This window comes from Cibotium barometz, chromosome 3 (assembly GCF_041138505.1).
Source record: "Cibotium barometz isolate CiBa-2024 chromosome 3, ASM4113850v1, whole genome shotgun sequence".
In the NCBI taxonomy this organism is placed as follows: domain Eukaryota; kingdom Viridiplantae; phylum Streptophyta; class Polypodiopsida; order Cyatheales; family Cibotiaceae; genus Cibotium; species Cibotium barometz.
This window is the reverse complement of record NC_141048.1, coordinates 19,926,894-19,944,388: the sequence shown is the minus strand read 5'-3', so window position 1 is coordinate 19,944,388 and position 17,495 is coordinate 19,926,894. Positions and strand designations below refer to the sequence as shown.

Sequence of the window (17,495 nt, the reverse complement as noted above, 5' to 3'; positions counted from 1 at the left end):
AGCGCTGGGAAAAGACTGAGGGCATAGAAGACAAGAACAAGGACATACTTTCAGACGAAGTGATCACCTGCATGCTGAACTGGTATCAAATAGCATATGGGTTCCTGCAGACAAGCCATCCTGTGTTGGCAATAAAAATAACAGGTCATCAAAGAGCTTTGTGCTGATGCTTTGGGTCAAGTCATATGTTTGAAAAGTATGTTTCAGTAGTTCAAAGGAGTGTAAGAGTAAGAAGTGGGCATGCATTGAGCAGTCAAAGGGATGGAATATGGATACAGGATCTTGGAGGGATAGCATGATTTATCCATGGGTGCTATACTATGGGCTGTCGACATGCATATACTGAAGATATGTATACCCTTTGGATTTGGTGATGTCTTGTGAGTTTTATTATTTTATCTCATGAGTGTTGTTGCATGTCAAACATTTTGTACAAACATATAGCATTTTTGTACAAACATATAGCATATGTTATGTGAAGACCTTCCATGATGAATCTTTGATGATGATATATGATGATGATGATGAGTTCTCTTGCCATAAGCCTTGTATCATCAGAGTCGAAGATGATGTGTCTTGTATGAGTTGTGGAGACAATCCCATTGAATGTATGCCTGAGTCAAGAGATTGAGTTAATACCATACTATACTTTGTTCCATGAGAAGCTGAGAAGACATTTAATGCTTGGGATTTTGGAAGCTACTCTCACAGCCAGAAGCCCCGCGCTTTCCCAGCGACACCGCCCACGTCACGACACCGTCCGGGCATTAAAGTCCACTAACAGGATGATGTTTCCATTCCTAGAGAACTCCCAGCACAAAGGTTGGACAGTGTATGGGAGATTATTGCCAATACTGCAGCCCAAGGTTGCATTTAAAACTCGTTTTTTATTATTTAGGACGTTTTGGACTTGCAAACGTTTCAAACCCGTTTTTTATTTATTTTTTGCACTTGTTACTCTCTTTAGAAGAGGTTTTTTTTCCCCGTGTCCTCATATGTTTTTAAAATTAAAAAGTCTGCAATGTTTTTTACGTACTTTATCAGTTGGCAACGTTCTGTACCACGTTCTAAACTCGTATCGTTTCGTACGTTTGAAACTACCTTGCTACATCCTAACACATTTGGAAGGCTAGATGCACTGAGGCCATTGAAGGCAATTTGGTATATGAGTCACAATGCATTTGCAGGATTGTATTCTCCACACCCTCATGGCCACATGGGCAAGAATTCGAGGGCTGTGGAGAGAAACCGCAACCGATTTATGAGAGTGGGATTATGGCATCTTTTTCACTCCCACTCATATGGGACCTTGGTGGCAACACAAGGTACTGGAATGGCTGAGATTTCCACCTTGATTGGTTTGAAATCTCCCTCTTGTATATTTTTTCGTACTTAATAGAAGTCTCTTTTCTAATTAAAAAAAATCAGGAGACAACATAAGACAGCTTATAGATGTCAGTTTGACAAAGAGGAGCTCATTGGGGAGTCACACCAGCAAAGACTTCATGGGTATATTTAGCCCTTAAAAACTTAAATTGGAAGTTTTCATGCTGAAGAAACCTTTGTTGCAGTTGGTATGCAGCCTCATAAGCAGGAAAAAGAAGTCTTGTTTTGAAAGCAGGTACACTTGGGAAACACGTTTCAGGAAAAGCCAGTTTTTAACAAATAAAAGATGTTACATTATCATCATCACCGTCTTGTAACATACACTTTCCTGCTTTTGGAAAAAAGCAACATAGATAAGCTACCTATTCAATATCTTCATGTCTTACTATCATTCTTAGTAATGCAAAGAACACCCAATTCCATTAATTTCCATGATATGAAAGAAAACCTTACCATCTCAACCTCATCAATGTAGATAATTGATGGCGCCATGATCTTTGCAACTTTAAAAGCCATCTGCACCATTTTGCCCAGTTGACTTCCGGGATATCTGCCATCTGTGTTTCTTGGTGACAAATTAATGAATGTTGCTCCTGCTGCAGAACAAGCTGCATGAACCTGCAGGTTGTTTATGAAGACCAACTTTAAATCAAATAAGAGTAAGATGAGAGAAAACTGACCATGAAGAATACAATCTAACATGCCACTGTGCCAGGATCTAATGACTTACAAGTAAAGTCTTTCCGTTGCCTTCCCCTCCATATAGGAGTACAGATTTCACAAAAGGAGCATTTTTATGAACAAAGTCAGATGCTAGAGGAAGGACGCAATATTCAAGGACCAGTCGTCTGACCTGCCATATAAAGACTGATTTAATGCAACCAAAACAAATGCTCTTTTCTCTTAAAAAGTGGAAAAAATATGATAGATAGCCAAGGTAGAAAACCAAACGCCTCATTTCCATGGAAAAAAAGAAGAAGATAAAATCCATATTACCGTGTGCAGAGGGTAATAAAGAAAAATTCTACTATACATGTTTTTGTGAATGTGTGTGTGGGTGTGTGATCTGGGGTGTGTGTGTGTGGGAGAGAGAGAGAATTGCATCTCTGCGAGCCTGCAACTGCGCGTTTGCGACCTGTGACTTTCTGCTCACCTGCGACCTGCTCGTCCGCTTGACATCCGACCGGCTCGACTCTGCTCGCCTGCGACCTGCTCGTCTACTCACCTACGACCTGCTTCTTGCGACTTGCACGTCTACGTCTTGAGACCTGCAACTTCTGTCCTGCATGTCTACTTCTTGCGACCCTTTGATTTTTGCCTTTCATTTCTCTTCTTTGTACATCCCCTTCTGAGTGTGTGAGTGTGTGTGTGTGTGAGAGAGAGAGAGAGAGGGTCTGTGTACAGTGAAGCTCAAAATGGAATCCTATGCGTAGAAACTTCTTGGTGGTTCCTCTGAAGTTCTCCACGTTTATGGTAGATCTAAGAAGATGAAAGCTTTAGGTTTCTCGACCTCAGATCTTAACAATCATTCTTATGATGATTCAGCTGTGCAGCATTTTGCAAACACTTTACAGGAAGGTTTCTTAGAGATTAAGTGTGCATGGGCAGACAATCCGCTACCATCTTTCACAGTCAATATTCCTGGAGAGGCTTTGATCACTCCAGTTCTAGATTTGGCGGAGAAGGCGGTTGTCTTGTTCTTCTTGGGTCGTATGCCAGCTGCGCCCGATGTTGGTTCATGTCTCAAAGCTATGTTACAGGGTAATTATCTGTGTGGATGCTACATAGTTGATCATGGGTTCTATGAGGTCATCTTTACTGAACCACAGTACAAGCAGATGCTTCTTGAAAAATCTCCTCTCTTCTTTGGTGGCTGATTGGTGCATGTGTACCCATGGTCGCCTACAAAGGACTACCAACGTCTTATTCACCATAAATATCCAATATGGATGGAGGTGTCACACATCCTGCTTTACTGTGAACTGGCTCTACCTTGTGTTGCTCAAAACTTGGGGAAGGTGGTTTGTCCACCGAGAGCTTTGGGAAATGCACATCGTTCCTGCGTTCTATGGAACATTGATGTGCCAACACCACCAAGTGTCACCATCAATGTTGACATGAATGGCATGGTTCCACAACAGGCTCACTTTACCCTCAAATTGTGGGAAATTTGGTCATATGGGGGAGGTTTACTGGTTCTTGTTTCTCTTGTGGGAAATTTGGTCATATGCAATCTGAATGCTACAATATTGTTTCCAGCACCAGCCAATGCTGTATCTCCTTCAGAAAAGCCTGTTGTTGCTATTGTCAACAATGTTCAACCACCAAAAGTAGTGAAGCCCTCTAAAATGCAACCTGTCAATGGTTAGGACAAGGGCACAGGCAAGGTGAATAATGCACCATCAGTGTCCAAGGATAAAGATAAGGAAGCTCAAGAATTGAATGCCTGGCAAACACCTAAAAAAGTCATTAAACCTCGACCAATAGGCCAAAGGAATTGGACTGAAAATGTCTCTAAAAATGGGTCAGACACTTCTGTCTCTTTCCTAGATGTGGTTAGAAGAGTTGCTGGTGTAGGCAAAATGTGGACAGTTGTATTGCTTGGGCAATCAATTCACATGTATGATGGTATTGATGCTGATGCTCCTGCCAATTGGTTTTCTCTAAATGAGATGCAAAATGATGCCCCTGCAAAATCGTCCCGCCCTCGTGAAGAGGGATTGGTAGATGTTCAGATGGTCACCTGATTTCCACACTTGTTTCATCATCTCTGTTGTGAATATGTATATACCAATCAAGTGTGTTTCCTATAATGTGCGTGGCCTCTATGACGCCAATAAATGGAGGCTTATTTGGGATTATGTGAATAAAACCAAACCGTAAATCATTTGTCTTCAAGAGCACAACCAGAATGCTTTTGCTCGTAGACAAGGTTTCTTTGCAGGCTACCATATATTCTATGCTGGACAAGGTTCGTTTTCGGATGTTGTTATGCTACTGAGACATGAGCTTCAGGCAATTATGGCCTTCAATGATCCCGCTGGTAGATGGTTGGTCATACAATGTATGCTAAATGGTGAGATTTACGAATTTGCATCCTTATATGCCTCGCAAAACTCTACGGAACAAGCAAACCCCCAGGTTGGGATGGTCTCAAATGGAAATCCCCAAGTTGGGATGGTCTCAATGAGGAATTCTTTGTGGCTTATTGGGATCTCTTAGAAAATCAAATGTTATTTATGATCAATCGGTCTTGGGTTATTGGCCATCTCCCTTCATGCTAGAAGGAAGGCCTGCTACGTCTGCTGCCTAAGAAGTAGTTATGTGACCGCTTATCAGACCGGCGCTCGATCACACTCATGTCTATGATCTACAAATTGGTAGCCAGAATGATTGTTAACCGCATCGAAGACGTTCTTTTTTATGGTTTGCACCCGATGCAATATGGCTTTGTGCCAAGCCAACAAATCATGGATAACATTGCAAATGCTTATGTGGGTATTGAGTATGCTAACTATACAAACCAAGATGTGCTTATCATGCAAATAGATAATCAAAAGGCTTTTGATACAATCCATTGGGATTTTGTAGCCTTGCTCATGGAAAGGATGGGGTTTGACAAAAAAATGAATAATGTCATCTACTAGCTTTATGACAATGGCCAAGCACAATGCATCATCGAGAATGGTCTATCTATGCCCTGGAAGATGGGTCGTTCTGTTAGACGGGGCTGTCCACTTAGTGCTCTTCTTTATGCTATTGCAACACACCGAATGCTATTATACATAGATAAGCTGGTAGAGAATGGCAGCTTACATGGCATCACCATACTTGGAGGAAGAGACTTTGTCAGTCAAGCGTATGCTGATGACTACGACTACTCCAAAAACACGCCAAGAGATCTTCAGAATATCATGGATGCCTTGCATCTATATGGATTGGTTGCTGGCCTTTTTGTGAATTTTCAGAAATCCAAGCTCTTGCTCCTGAACTACTGTGACTAGCATAGTGTTTTATGGCCAGAACAGATTTTCCCACCCACAAAAATTGTAAGACACTTGGGATATCCTATTGGTTGGCATATTCCCCTTAACCAAGAAAGAAAATGGTGCTCCAAAAACTTAGACAGAAACTCGACTACGGGAAGCTATCTACGTGGCCCTTGCATGTGCATCTAAGAATTGAACAATCCATTTTTATTGCATATGTTCAGTTTCACTTGCCATTATTGCCTTGGACAAAATCAGATTTGGATGTGTTTATGTCAAACAAAGGCCTTAGATTGTCTTTGCCACACAGTACGGATCAAAAACCTCTCCGTCTTCTCAAAAAGGAATTGGTTTGCACTCCAAAGATGCATGGTGGACTCAACATACTTGATATTCATCTCCATCTCATTGCTCAAAAAAGCACCCTTATACGTCAACGACAACCTTGGGCTATCATGCTTTCTCACTTGGTGACAGTCATGCAAACCAAAGCTTTTGGGCATTGGTCTATTTCTTACAAAGAGAGTTTTTGGAAAGTTCAGAGGACGAATCCCAGGTTGCCCATATGTCACCGGGTTGATTCAGGATTGGCAAGTTATTCTAGAATACCTACATTGGAATGGGCGGCAGCAATAAATTGGTAATTCGTTGCGCCTCGAAAGCATTCATTGGAGCAGGGTGTTTCAAGAGCCTCTGGCCGCTTTAGAGCCTCGCACATCTTATTTCCTTCATGCACATGGATTGCACAGCATAGATGATGTGGTTGATATGCACGGCATGCTACTTTCCTTCCCTAATGTGAGGCAATGACTTGGATTAGGTATGCATCATAGGCAGATTTGGAATACAGTGGTGGAATTGCTTGCCCCATTACAGCCTCTGCCTCCTCTTGAAACCCAAGAGAGCCTAGATGATTGGTCATTTGTTCCAGGGAGGCCTCAACTCCGCCCCTTTCCTATGCCTGTGCTTTCTGGCGAAAGCATATCACTTGTTATTGCAACCCCCCCCCGGATTCAGCAACATGGCAATCGCTTATGGCAAGCCTCAAAGGTGGTGGCGTGATGTGCTCTCACGAATTTGGAAAAGTAATCTCTCTCTTAAGCAAAAGGTCTTTCTATGGAGATGTGTGGTGGGAGCATTGCTGGTTGGGGTTTTCTTAGCCTGTAGGTGCATTGCATCACCAGATTGTAGAAGATGCTCTTGAACACAAGAAAAAGCCCCCCACATGCTATGGTTTTGCCCCTCTGCTCGCATCAGTTCCTTGACAATCTCTCGACACGTTCATGCATCAGATTTCCAGGTCAAAGATTTGGTCAAGACTTCTGGCTGTTTTCCACAGTTTCACCACCATTACCAAATTATACACTCTTTCTTACTTGGATGAGATTATGGGCTCTATCTACACGGCCTAGAATCATCTTATCTTTCATACTGCTGATTTCTCTTGCTTCACTTCAGGAGATCTCTTCTTCCGTCTCTTCAAGATTGCCATGATCTTGGAGACCTTCCTTACAATCAGTTAGAGGTGTTTTATCACTGTTTCTAAGTAGTGTGTGTCTTGCAATGAGACACACTCCTTTGTACATTTAATTAATAAACAAAACAGTGCTTTCACCCCAAAAAAAAAAAAGAGTGTGTGTGATCTACTGCAAGTATATGTACTTGTAACATGAGTATTTATTTAACACCCTTACTGTAAGTCAGATACATTAGAAGCTGATAAGCAAAACGCCTCTACAAATGTAAGGACTGTAAGAAGGCCTGATAAGAAAACGGTCTCCTCTGCGCTCAAGTGGTATCATACATTATTTTTCAGTGATACCCCCAAGGGGGAAGTTGGTAAACAAACCATCTTTTAATGAGAAAAGAATATGGCAAATAATATTAATTAAATTGAAGTCCTTTTTTGATCCCAATACCTGTGCCATTGAAGGATCTTGTACTACAACAGAACCGTCTCCTTTAGCAATCCATACATTATCAGCTCCTACGTACTCTTGGAAAGACCTATCCGGACATAGCTGAATAATTCCGCTCTCGGCAAGCTCATTAAAAATTGATTCAAGACTTTTTTGTGCTGTTTTATCTTTTGGAGGCTTTTTGGCCAGTGTACTGCCCATGTCAAGCACAGCAAATTTTGCAGGTTCATCTTCAACCTTCTTTGAGCTCTTTGTTTCCTTTTGCTTTTCTTTGTTTCTTAAAGCCTTTGCTTCAGACAGCAGCTTCTTTTTTATGTTACTAAGAATAACCCTCGTGTCCTGATCAACTTCTACTCTTACCTGTATCAGAGGTAAGTCGGTATCATGCAAAACTACACCTTACCTTTTTTAACAACAGAAGCCCATAGTGTCTATGGCCAAGCCACAGACCTAGGCAAGACATAAAATCTTTGAAAGAGAAATGATGTTATTAGGATTTTAAGATTTTTTTGAAAGAATTTGTGAGGATTGAAAGTGGGAAAGCAAAGGATTTAAGTTGAAAAACAAAGCTTTTTCCATGCTCAATCCTCACTGTTCACTTTTGGTGTAGATTGGATTCATGGTCACACTTTTACTCCATGGTATATAGTAAGATAAGCTAAGACAAAATCTACCTCTTCGAATATAACAGGCCGTAAAGATGATTTGAGCAGATCTGGATCGTACTTTTGAGTCAGGTTGGAGGAGTCATCCTTATCACGCCATCTGTCGTTAAATACACGTACACTTTTCATCACATGGTTCCTAAAAAACACTGGGCAACACAATGGTTTCTCTTCATCCTCATCAGGCAATGGCACCTTTTTAAGCACTGAAGGGTGGGATTTGTTCGTCTTCTTAGCATCCTTTTTGTCGTTCTCTTTGCCTTCCTCTATAAAGTCCATCTTTGGAGGGGGATTAAGTATATACTTGCTCCCGCCTTCATCTGGCCTTGGAAACGTGGGGTAAAAGCCAGTCTTGGGATTGCGGTTCTGAAGGAGCCACATATTTATCTTTTCTTGTATGATTTCACGCATTTCTTGGCCTTCTAATTCTTTTACTTTCTCCTTTGCAAATACGAATGCCTCATCGTAGTTTATTTTGTTCAAGGCTTGGATGCTCTTTCTTCTTTCCATGTTTTCTCTCAATCTTTGGTAGACCTTCTCCCTTGCAGGGTTATGCCAAAAGTCATTCATGCCTGTTTAAAAAGTTAAAGACTCCATCAAAGAAGCGTAAATATATAGGTCCAAAACCCAGAGATCACCCAGGAGCTAAATACACATGGACAAGGAAATAAACAAGAGGAAACGTTTTAATTAGGAAATCAAGAGAGCATATCCATACAAGCAGACCACAAGGGTTAGTAATCAGTGCAGCCAAGATTTTAGTGTATGTTTGGGCAGCCAAAACAGCCATTGACCACACTCCTAATCCTTACCATGAGCCAGCAGGGTCCAGGCAGTTTTGGCCAACCAAAATGGGCCTCAAATTTAGACTTTTAGATATTTATCTTGTAGTAGGCGGCAGTCTGACCAACCAACCAGCCATAAATAATGTAGGGGAGGAATTCCTCCCTATAAGGCATTTTTCTAGCCGCTTTGACATTTATTCATCTTCATCTCGAGCAGTCCTTTTGTCCAGTACGTGTGACACAGGAAGTGAAAGAAAGAAAAAGGATGCCCACTCGCACCTTTTCTTGTGATGGAGACAATAAACCACTTTTTTACATCAGCAGACAGGGCAATACTCGCCTGGAAATTATGCAAGAATGAGAGCTTCTACATAGCTTGTTGCAATACTCCTTTTCCAGAAGCCTTTCTCAGATTTCGGGCTGCAGTTCACATCTTATGCTTTAATGCACAAGCACAAAACAATTGCAAAAAACCTGCAAGTCTTTCGATAGCATACATAGAGGATCCTTCATGGGGACATCACTTAAGTATTAGTTAGAAGAGGCATTAGGATCACATATTTGAGTTTTCAAGTGGGAGTAGAAACTTACCATGCAGAGCAGTTTGCAGCAGTTTTGGAGAGCATTCACAATAAATTGCTTTAGTTGAGTGATCCACAATATAATCTTTTCAAGAGCTCGAGCTCGAGCTCCCCCCGTGGATATCCTGTCACCCCTTTGCCTTCACGCAGCCTTCCCATCCCTGCCCCACTATGCCTGCACCCCCTGCCGTCACCCTCCTTTCAGCCGCCCTCTCCCCCCTTCTACCCAAGCCACCTCCTGCTCTGCTGCGAAGCGCACCCCTGCCCTCCTGCCTCCCCGCCTACCCCCTTTCCCATCTTTTGGCCCGCCCCCACCATCCCACCTGCCCGTCGCTGCCCTCTGCCTCCCTGCCCACCGGTTCTTCACCATTTGCCAGCTCCTCCTCCTTCGTAGATCCCATGGACCCACCCCGGGCTGCTCCAGACCCACCTCACCCGAGAGGAGTTACCTCGGACCGGTCGGGCTTCCACATTTCAGCGTCAACACCCCCACCCCTTTTTCCGCCGACGTTGGCCATGACTCCATGGTAGCCGCTTCGTCATTCCTGACATAGGACACAACCCTTTTCCATTTTCTCAAAAGCAGACCTCCAGCTCTTGGCCTCTATAGTATCCTTACTTGTGGCATCGTCACTGGTATGCAAGATTGTTAGAAGAGCCACCCAGCGCATGGGCAGTGTATGGACAGATTCGGGATTTACTCCAGGAAGCCCTCATTGGCAAGACCAGAAAATTAACCCCGACATTCATTTTCTTGGGCACGGCTACTCTTTGGTGGAGTTTGAGTCACCCGAGGCGACTGACCATGTGATGCAGCAAAGTCCCATCACCATATGCAGCATCTCCAAAGGAGTATCACCCCCTCACTCAATCGATTGGGCGGGCTTTGGCCCCCCCCAGGGGCCAGACTGCCGCTTCTCAGTGGTAGCGAGGCCAGCATGGATCCCCACCTTTCGGGTTTGCATAGCCTCTCTGGGGTTCTTCCCTAGTTTGTTGCGCTCCCCAGCCTTGAGGGAGACCCTATTATGTAGAGGGTTGAGTATTCAGGCCTCCCTGCACAGTGCTTCATTTGCACACATGAGACACCTAGAGCTTGTCCTTGACGTTAGGCCCACAGAGGATGCGCTCTAGCTCCACACTTGGAGCAGCCCTGAGATTCTCTTGGGGAAGAGGAGAGATGGTTTGTTCGTCCCATCCCCTCCCTACCCAGATGTGCAATAGACTGGCCAGCCTGACCACGCGGCCCGCCATCCATCACCACAGCAGCAGACACAGCACGGTGAGGACGCCGGCCACTGCTAGCAACTTCAGCAGCACTCCCGACCCCAAGGGCATTGTCATCACAAAGAGAGAGGCAGGTGAGCCCCATGAGGACAGCATGGTGAGGACGCTGGCCCCACTAGCAGCAAGTTCAGCAGCAGCGCCCCCCTCCCCCCCTCCCTACTCTCCCTGCCGGGTAGTACCAGGAAGATGGATGGTGCTCAACTTGTACTTGACTTTGTGGTCATCCGCCTTGTAGCAGTTCAAGGAGCATTATCCTTGTGAATTGGCTGACCATGGCTGCGTCGTGTGGGTCTGCTGCATGACTAGGGATCAGCCAGATTGTGGATCCCTGAGGCTGATGGGCCATGTGAGCTGAAGCTAGGCTAGAAGGAGGAATAGATAAAGGAGTGCATGGTGGCACAATCACTCCCACATTGCCCACACCAACCAGCCCCGATGAAGAGAAAGGCATCATGCCTTACACAGAAGATGCCGAATTGCCGGCTGGCACCCTGGCTTGCCACATGGTGCAAATCACTCCAATACTCCCTTCCAATTTGTAGCAGGTAGGGTTGCTCAGGTACACTAAGAGGATATGGTGGTTTACTCTTGGACAGTGTGTCCACGGGAGTCACAGGACAGAACAGTAGGAAGAAACGATGGCATAACACACTTACTTAAGCAATACTTAATTAAACTGGACGAAAAGGAACAGGTAAGGAACAATGCACAAGAATAATGTACTCCACTTGTATTACTACGAGCCAGCAGTTACAAACACCACTCACTGCACCGTGCACACTCAGTAGTGGTCACAGTGAGGGATACACAATCTGCTTAGGATGGAATGACACAGAACTCAAGTACAGTGGGATAGCATGGAGTAGTACATTATAGCTTGGAATGGACAAGGTGGAACTACAGAATAGTCTATATCCCCTTTGAACGGGGAAGAATGCCTTATAACTCCGGAGAGTCACAAAGATGCCGTTGGTGAGCATCTCCCACCTTTGGAAGGTGCCAAATGCATGTAGGTGTAGCGGCGCGCATCTCCATTCTTAGGGTGCAGTGCCTTAAATGCCTAGAGTGGTGCGCTCCGGAATCTTCTGCTGCGCTCCGGAATTGTAATACTACATGGTGGCTACACAGTTTGGGGAGACACAAAGGCAGAAACAATTGAGGCTATAGGATTGGGAGAACCCATTATCTACAGCCTGGCAAGAAGGGTCACCTCTATTTCACCAACCAGCCAAGGTGCCACTCAGTCCAACCAAACCCACCACCAACAATCACCCCCCCCCCCCCCCCCCCCCCCCCCCCCCACCATTTCTCTTGAAAAGCTCCCTCCCACATGGCAACATGACCAGTATGACGACTTCCAGATTGACGAACAGCCAGCACATGACCCCAGCTTGCTCAATCAGACTGCCCACATAGGTGAGCTTCCTGACACTCTGCCCTCTCAAGATCTGCTAGTGAGGGAATTCAATGGTGGAGGAGCCACGCCCAATCTTACTAGCCTCATGGTTGTGGGACCACCCCGCACAAGCCCCTGCCTTCTTTCTACTCCTACAAAGATGTCTTTGCCTGGAACTACAAAGACCTAGAAGCTGTGCCAAAAGACATAGGTGTGCACTCCATTCCCCTACACGACGGTGCACATCCTGTTCATTGACATGCATACAAGTATGCTGAAGCAGTGAAGCTGGAGCTGGCATGGAGGCTGCCAACATCATTTTGCCAATCGAGCACTCCGACTAGCTACCCCCCATGGTCATGCCCAAGAAGAAGTCCAACAAGAGTGTTGATTTCTGCTCTCTTTACAAAGTGACTGTAAAAGATGGCTTTCCTCTTCCATTCATGGACAGGGTTCTGTGGATGAAGCTGGTCATGCCCAGTACAGCTTAATGGATGGGTTCGGTGGTTCAACCGAGTTGCCATTTACCAAGATGATCGTCGTGCCAAGACAACATTTGCTACCTAGTGGGGCACATACATCTATAGCAAGATGCCATTTCGGTTGTGCAAATCAACTGCAACATTTCAAAGGATCGTCACCAACATCTTTTAGAGAATTTCTTCACACTTTTGTTCGCGCTTCGGTAATTTCTCCAACTTTACCAGAACCCCTTTCTCCTCCTGTTTAGAAGCCTTTAGTGACCACCTTCTCCAATTGGCCCAAATCTTCGACAGGTTTCCGGACATCTCACCTGCGTCTCAACCCTTTCAAATGCCAGAGAGTGCAAGAGAGAGAGAGAGAGAGATGGAGCAACTATGCTGAATATATTGAAATGATACAGTCCCAAGCAAGAGACAAAAAGTGTCTCATAAGTGAGGGAGCAAAAGAAAGACTAGGCAGGATGAAAAAGTGAGAGGCCAGCCCACCTATTTATAGGTAAGAGGGGCTGGCCGACTGGGAAAATAACTTCCAGCCTAGGAAAATCCCAAAAAAATATACAAAAAAAGGGGTGGCTAGCCCACAATCAAGGGCCATGAAAAGGGACCAAAAGGGACACCAAATAAGGGCAGAAACTTGGGATGAATGTGCTAACACCCCCTCTCAGCACCAAATGTTGAACATACTCCCAGAAGCCGTAGATGAAGAGCCAAGGAAGCCTGAGAAACCGGCTTGGTGAACAAATTTGTTGCATTCTCTGCTGAAGGACAATACTCCAAACGCAGAACACAAATTGGATAGATCTCAGTGTGGCAAAACTGGTAAGATGCTTTCTGGCCACACCTTCTAGGGTGGCCTTTTGGGACGCCATTACAAATGTCATTCCCCAGGTTGATCATTGGATAGTGGGAGGAGATTTTAATATGGTTGAGCAACCTTCTGACAAGAAGGGTGGACACGAAGGGGGTTTACACCCTTTTGAGCGAGCCTCATGTGAGAGGTTCACGCTTTCCTTTTTTGGCAGGGATTGCTGGACCGAGGATAACTTCCAGAGAAGGCCAAATTCCTTATCTTTCTCTTGGCATAACCGCACGAGCAGGAATGAGAGCATCTTTGAACATCTGGACAGGTTTTATGTGGATGATTGGTCCTTGGATAGAGGAGGCACCATTGCTATTATGCCTGGCACCACCAAATCCAATCATTGCCCCGTCGTTTTGTGTCTCACGGAGCCTGGGGCTCACTCGGCCTCTCCCCATATCCGTATCCTTGACTCTCTTTATATAGATGCTGACATCTCCCTTGAGATCAGAGAGATATGGAGATCTTGTGACAGTCCTGATCCTCGTCATAATATTGCACTAGCTCTTGAGAGGACCAGCCATCATTATCATAGCATTGCCTTGTCTAAGAAGCAGGAGGCTCTGGACAAGGAGAGAGCTATTAGGCGTAGGATTGCTGCTCTTCAGAGGGAACATGAAAAGCATCCACATGCGACTTGGATTACAGACCTCTTGACCACAGTTAGAGCAGAGCTGCAGTTGGCCATGGACAGGAGGGCTGAGTTCGCCTTTCATGCGAATGAGGCCCTTTGGACTCACATGGGTGGCAGATGCAACAAAGAGTTTTTTTCAGCACACAGGCCTTCCCATAGCAGGGACTCTGTGAGGTACTTGCAGGATTCACAGGGTGAGGTCCAGATTGAGCCTGATAAGGTGAGGGATATTGCTTCAGAATTTTATCGGTCTTTGTTGACTGCAGAGGTGCCCTCCCCTCAGAGAGATGTGGCACGACAGAAAGTTTAAGAGTGCATGCCCAGGCTCATTACAAATGCTATGTGTTCTTCCCTGGATGCCCTTTTCTCGAAGGATGAATTCCTTCACGCACTGCATGCTCTTTCCAGTGGTTCATGCCTCGGGGATGATGGTCTTTCTCCCGCCTTCTTTATTCTTTTTTGGGATCATATTGGAGATGCTATCACTGTTGCCCTTCACGAAATGTGGGTGTCGGGTATGATGCCTCCATACCTCACAGAGGGGATTCACCTTATCCCCAAGAGTGGGGACAAGACTGACATCAAGCAATGGAGGCCCATCACCCTCCTTGGATCTGCATATAAAATCTTAGCTTAAGCCTTGAGTATAAGGTTGCAGCCGATTCTCCAAAGGACTATCCATGATACCTAGAATGGGTTCCTCCAAGGAAGGAGTATATTTGATAACATCTTTTCTTTCTGGGAAGCTGTCGAGTGGGTAAAGGCTAGTCAACAGCCTCTTGCCATTCTTTTGCTTGATTTTGAAAAAGCTTATGACAGAGTGGATTGGGATTTTTTGGAGGGCACTATGGCACACATGGGGTTTTCCAAAAACTGGATCAGAGGTGTGTCTTGCGTATACAGGGAGGCTACTAGCAATGTTTTAGCCTGTGGGGGGCGTGGTGAGCGTTTTCAGATTTCCCGTTCAGTGAGGCAAGGCTGTCCCCTCAGCCTGAGACCCACAACACCAGGGGCAGCCCGCAGAAACCTGCTCATAGCCTCAGCTACAATGAGGTACAGTAAAAAAAATAGCGAGTGCCAACACACTATCCCACCCATTCGGCGTCCGATGGTGGTGAAACTTTCCAAGCGAAGGGGTAGCAGCCCGATGGACTTGCTTGCAAACTTTCACCACCATAAGACGCCTTATGATAAGTATGCCCCACCGAAACCCGCTATTGTTTGCATAGGGGACCCCTTGGGCACTTTGCAAAAAAAAAAAGCGGGTGGCAACACACCATCCCACCCATCCGATGCCGGATGGTGGGTGAAACTTTGCAAGTGGAGGGTTACAAGCCCATGCACCCACTCGCAAAGTTTCACCACCATTGGACACCGTATGATAATGATGTCCTACCCAAACAGCCTTGGAGGCCTTTTGTTTGGCAGCAGGAGCTACTATCAATTGGCATAAGTCAGTTGGTTTTTGGATCAGTGATTCTCCTCTTGCAGATTGGGAGAGGATGCTTTGCTAGATACCTTGGTGGTTGTCAGGTGGGTGTTGACATCTGCCCTGCACAACAGTTTGCTCCAGTGCTCTTAAGCATTAAAGGAAACTTCATCACTGGAGTAGGACGAAGCTCGACTTGGCCTCTAGAGCTTTGGTGGTTAGCCAAGTTTTGCCAGCCACGACTTGGTTTATCGCTTTGTGCTGGATTTTTCATAAGGGCAGCATTGGACAGCTTCGTCGCCTTATTCGGAACTTTCTTTGGTTAGGGCTTGATGGAGATGCACACACCAGGTCTAGAGTTGCTTGGGAAACCATTATCAGGCCTAAGTAGGAAGGGGGATTGAATATCATTGAGCCTGAGGTGCAATGTAAGGCTTTGCCGTGTAAGCTAGTTGTTAAGGGCTTTCTTCCAGGCTCTCAGCCATGGAAGGACTTTCTCATGCAGCAATTCATGAAGTGTGTCCCTGTTCGCGGAGGTGACTGGACTCTCAGCTCACGCTTTATTTTTTCGGATGCAGTTCACCGCTCCCCTTCATCCCCCTTGGTTAGGTCCCTCCTACGGGCCTGGGACTGCCTTAGGAGTTTTTTGGTACACATCCCCCCGCGTTCAGCGGAGGAAGTTCACCGGCAGCCCATTCTATGGAATGATTTGATCTTAGATGTGCATGGTAGGCCTATTGGGGTAGCTATGCATATTCTTTGGGCTGGCTAGGAGATGCTTTGCCCCACAGTGTTGGCTTGGAAGAGGTTTCAGAGCCTCACCGAGGTACAGAGATTGGATCTCACGTAGCATTTAAGCGGCTCTAGTCGGAGGATTGCACAGCATGACGCAGCCATTCCCAACCATTGGATTACTGGATCTTTCTTGGAAGACTCTCATCATTCTTGGTTTGGGGTTTTTTCTGGGACAGGTGTTCCTCTTCAGGTTATGGGTCTCCCCTTGCCTAGGGAGGATGATGTACCGGTGTTTTTTTCTATACAGGATGGATGGCAGTTGGAGAGATGTAACGTACAGGACCTTATTGAGGGCCCCCAAATTCGTCCAGTCAGAGATGTTGGCAGGTTAGGGAAGCACGTCTTTGTTCACCCCCCCCCCCCCCCCCCCCAGGGATGATCATAGAGAGTGTTAGCCTTTGGTTGTATGGTGGCTGCCCTATCAAACATTTGCATTGGGACCCCGGTGAGTGGGTGTGGAAGGATGCTTGTAACCCCTTGAAAACCATGCCTTTTTTTAGTTATACGGTGCGGAATGCCAGACATCTTATCTTGGGACACATTCAGAGTGTCCCTACTCTTAGACCCCATTGGGAATCTTACGGCATTTTGACTGACATTCAGAGGGTTTTTTGGTGGAGATTGTGGCATTCTTATAGGAAGCCACAGATTTCCTCCTTTATCTGGGTTTCTCCTCATGGTGATCTGGCCACCAATCAGTGGAGTTTAGTTACTGGTGCTTGCCCAGCATGCCCTAGATGTGCAGGAGTTTCGGAGTCAGTTTGGCATTGTTTATGGGAATGCAAGGAAGCACAGAGGATTTGGTCTGCGATTGCACACCTCTTTGGTAGGATTAAGAGGGATGCTATTATTTCTTTTGGTTCTATCATTTGGTTGACACAGTCGGGGCCACAGCTGAGTTCGAGGGGACTGACAGGAGCTTGGCCATTATGGTTAGGCAAGGAGTTGCTCGGCAGTGTTGTCTTCAGGATTTGCCACTTTCACACTTTGTCCCTCCGGCACAAAGGTTAGAGAGTTCTTGTGAGATTATTGCTAGTATCTCAGCCTGGAATATCTGGAAGGCTAGATGCACCGAGGCTACTGAGGGTACTCCCGTTCTTGTTTCTCAGTGTCTTTGCAGGATTTGGAGTGATATTATTCACACCATCATGGCTACCTGGGCCAGAATCCAGGGATCTTCGAGGGCTGCAGAGAGGAAGCGCGGCCAGCTTATGAGAGAGTGGGACATTGGTATCTTTTTCACGTCCTCTCATTCGGGACCCTATTGACAACACAAGGCTCCTGATTGGTT

The 17,495-nt window shown here is 45.6% G+C and overlaps 1 protein-coding gene across 4 annotated transcripts in view; it reads right to left on the bottom strand.

Moving 5' to 3' along the window:
• The window catches only part of LOC147639817 (dynein regulatory complex protein 11-like), a 166,293-nt gene that overhangs the window by 34,876 nt on the left and 113,922 nt on the right, over positions 1-17,495 (bottom strand). For all 4 annotated transcript variants that reach the window (XM_086774374.1, XM_086774380.1, XM_086774373.1 and 1 more), the window contains 4 exons: positions 7,969-8,531; positions 7,295-7,654; positions 2,117-2,239; positions 1,840-2,004 (listed from right to left, as the gene is read on the bottom strand). In XM_086774374.1, the coding sequence (XP_086630500.1) occupies positions 1,840-2,004; positions 2,117-2,239; positions 7,295-7,654; positions 7,969-8,531 (1,211 nt within the window). The remainder of the gene's footprint in view (positions 1-1,839; positions 2,005-2,116; positions 2,240-7,294; positions 7,655-7,968; positions 8,532-17,495) is intronic.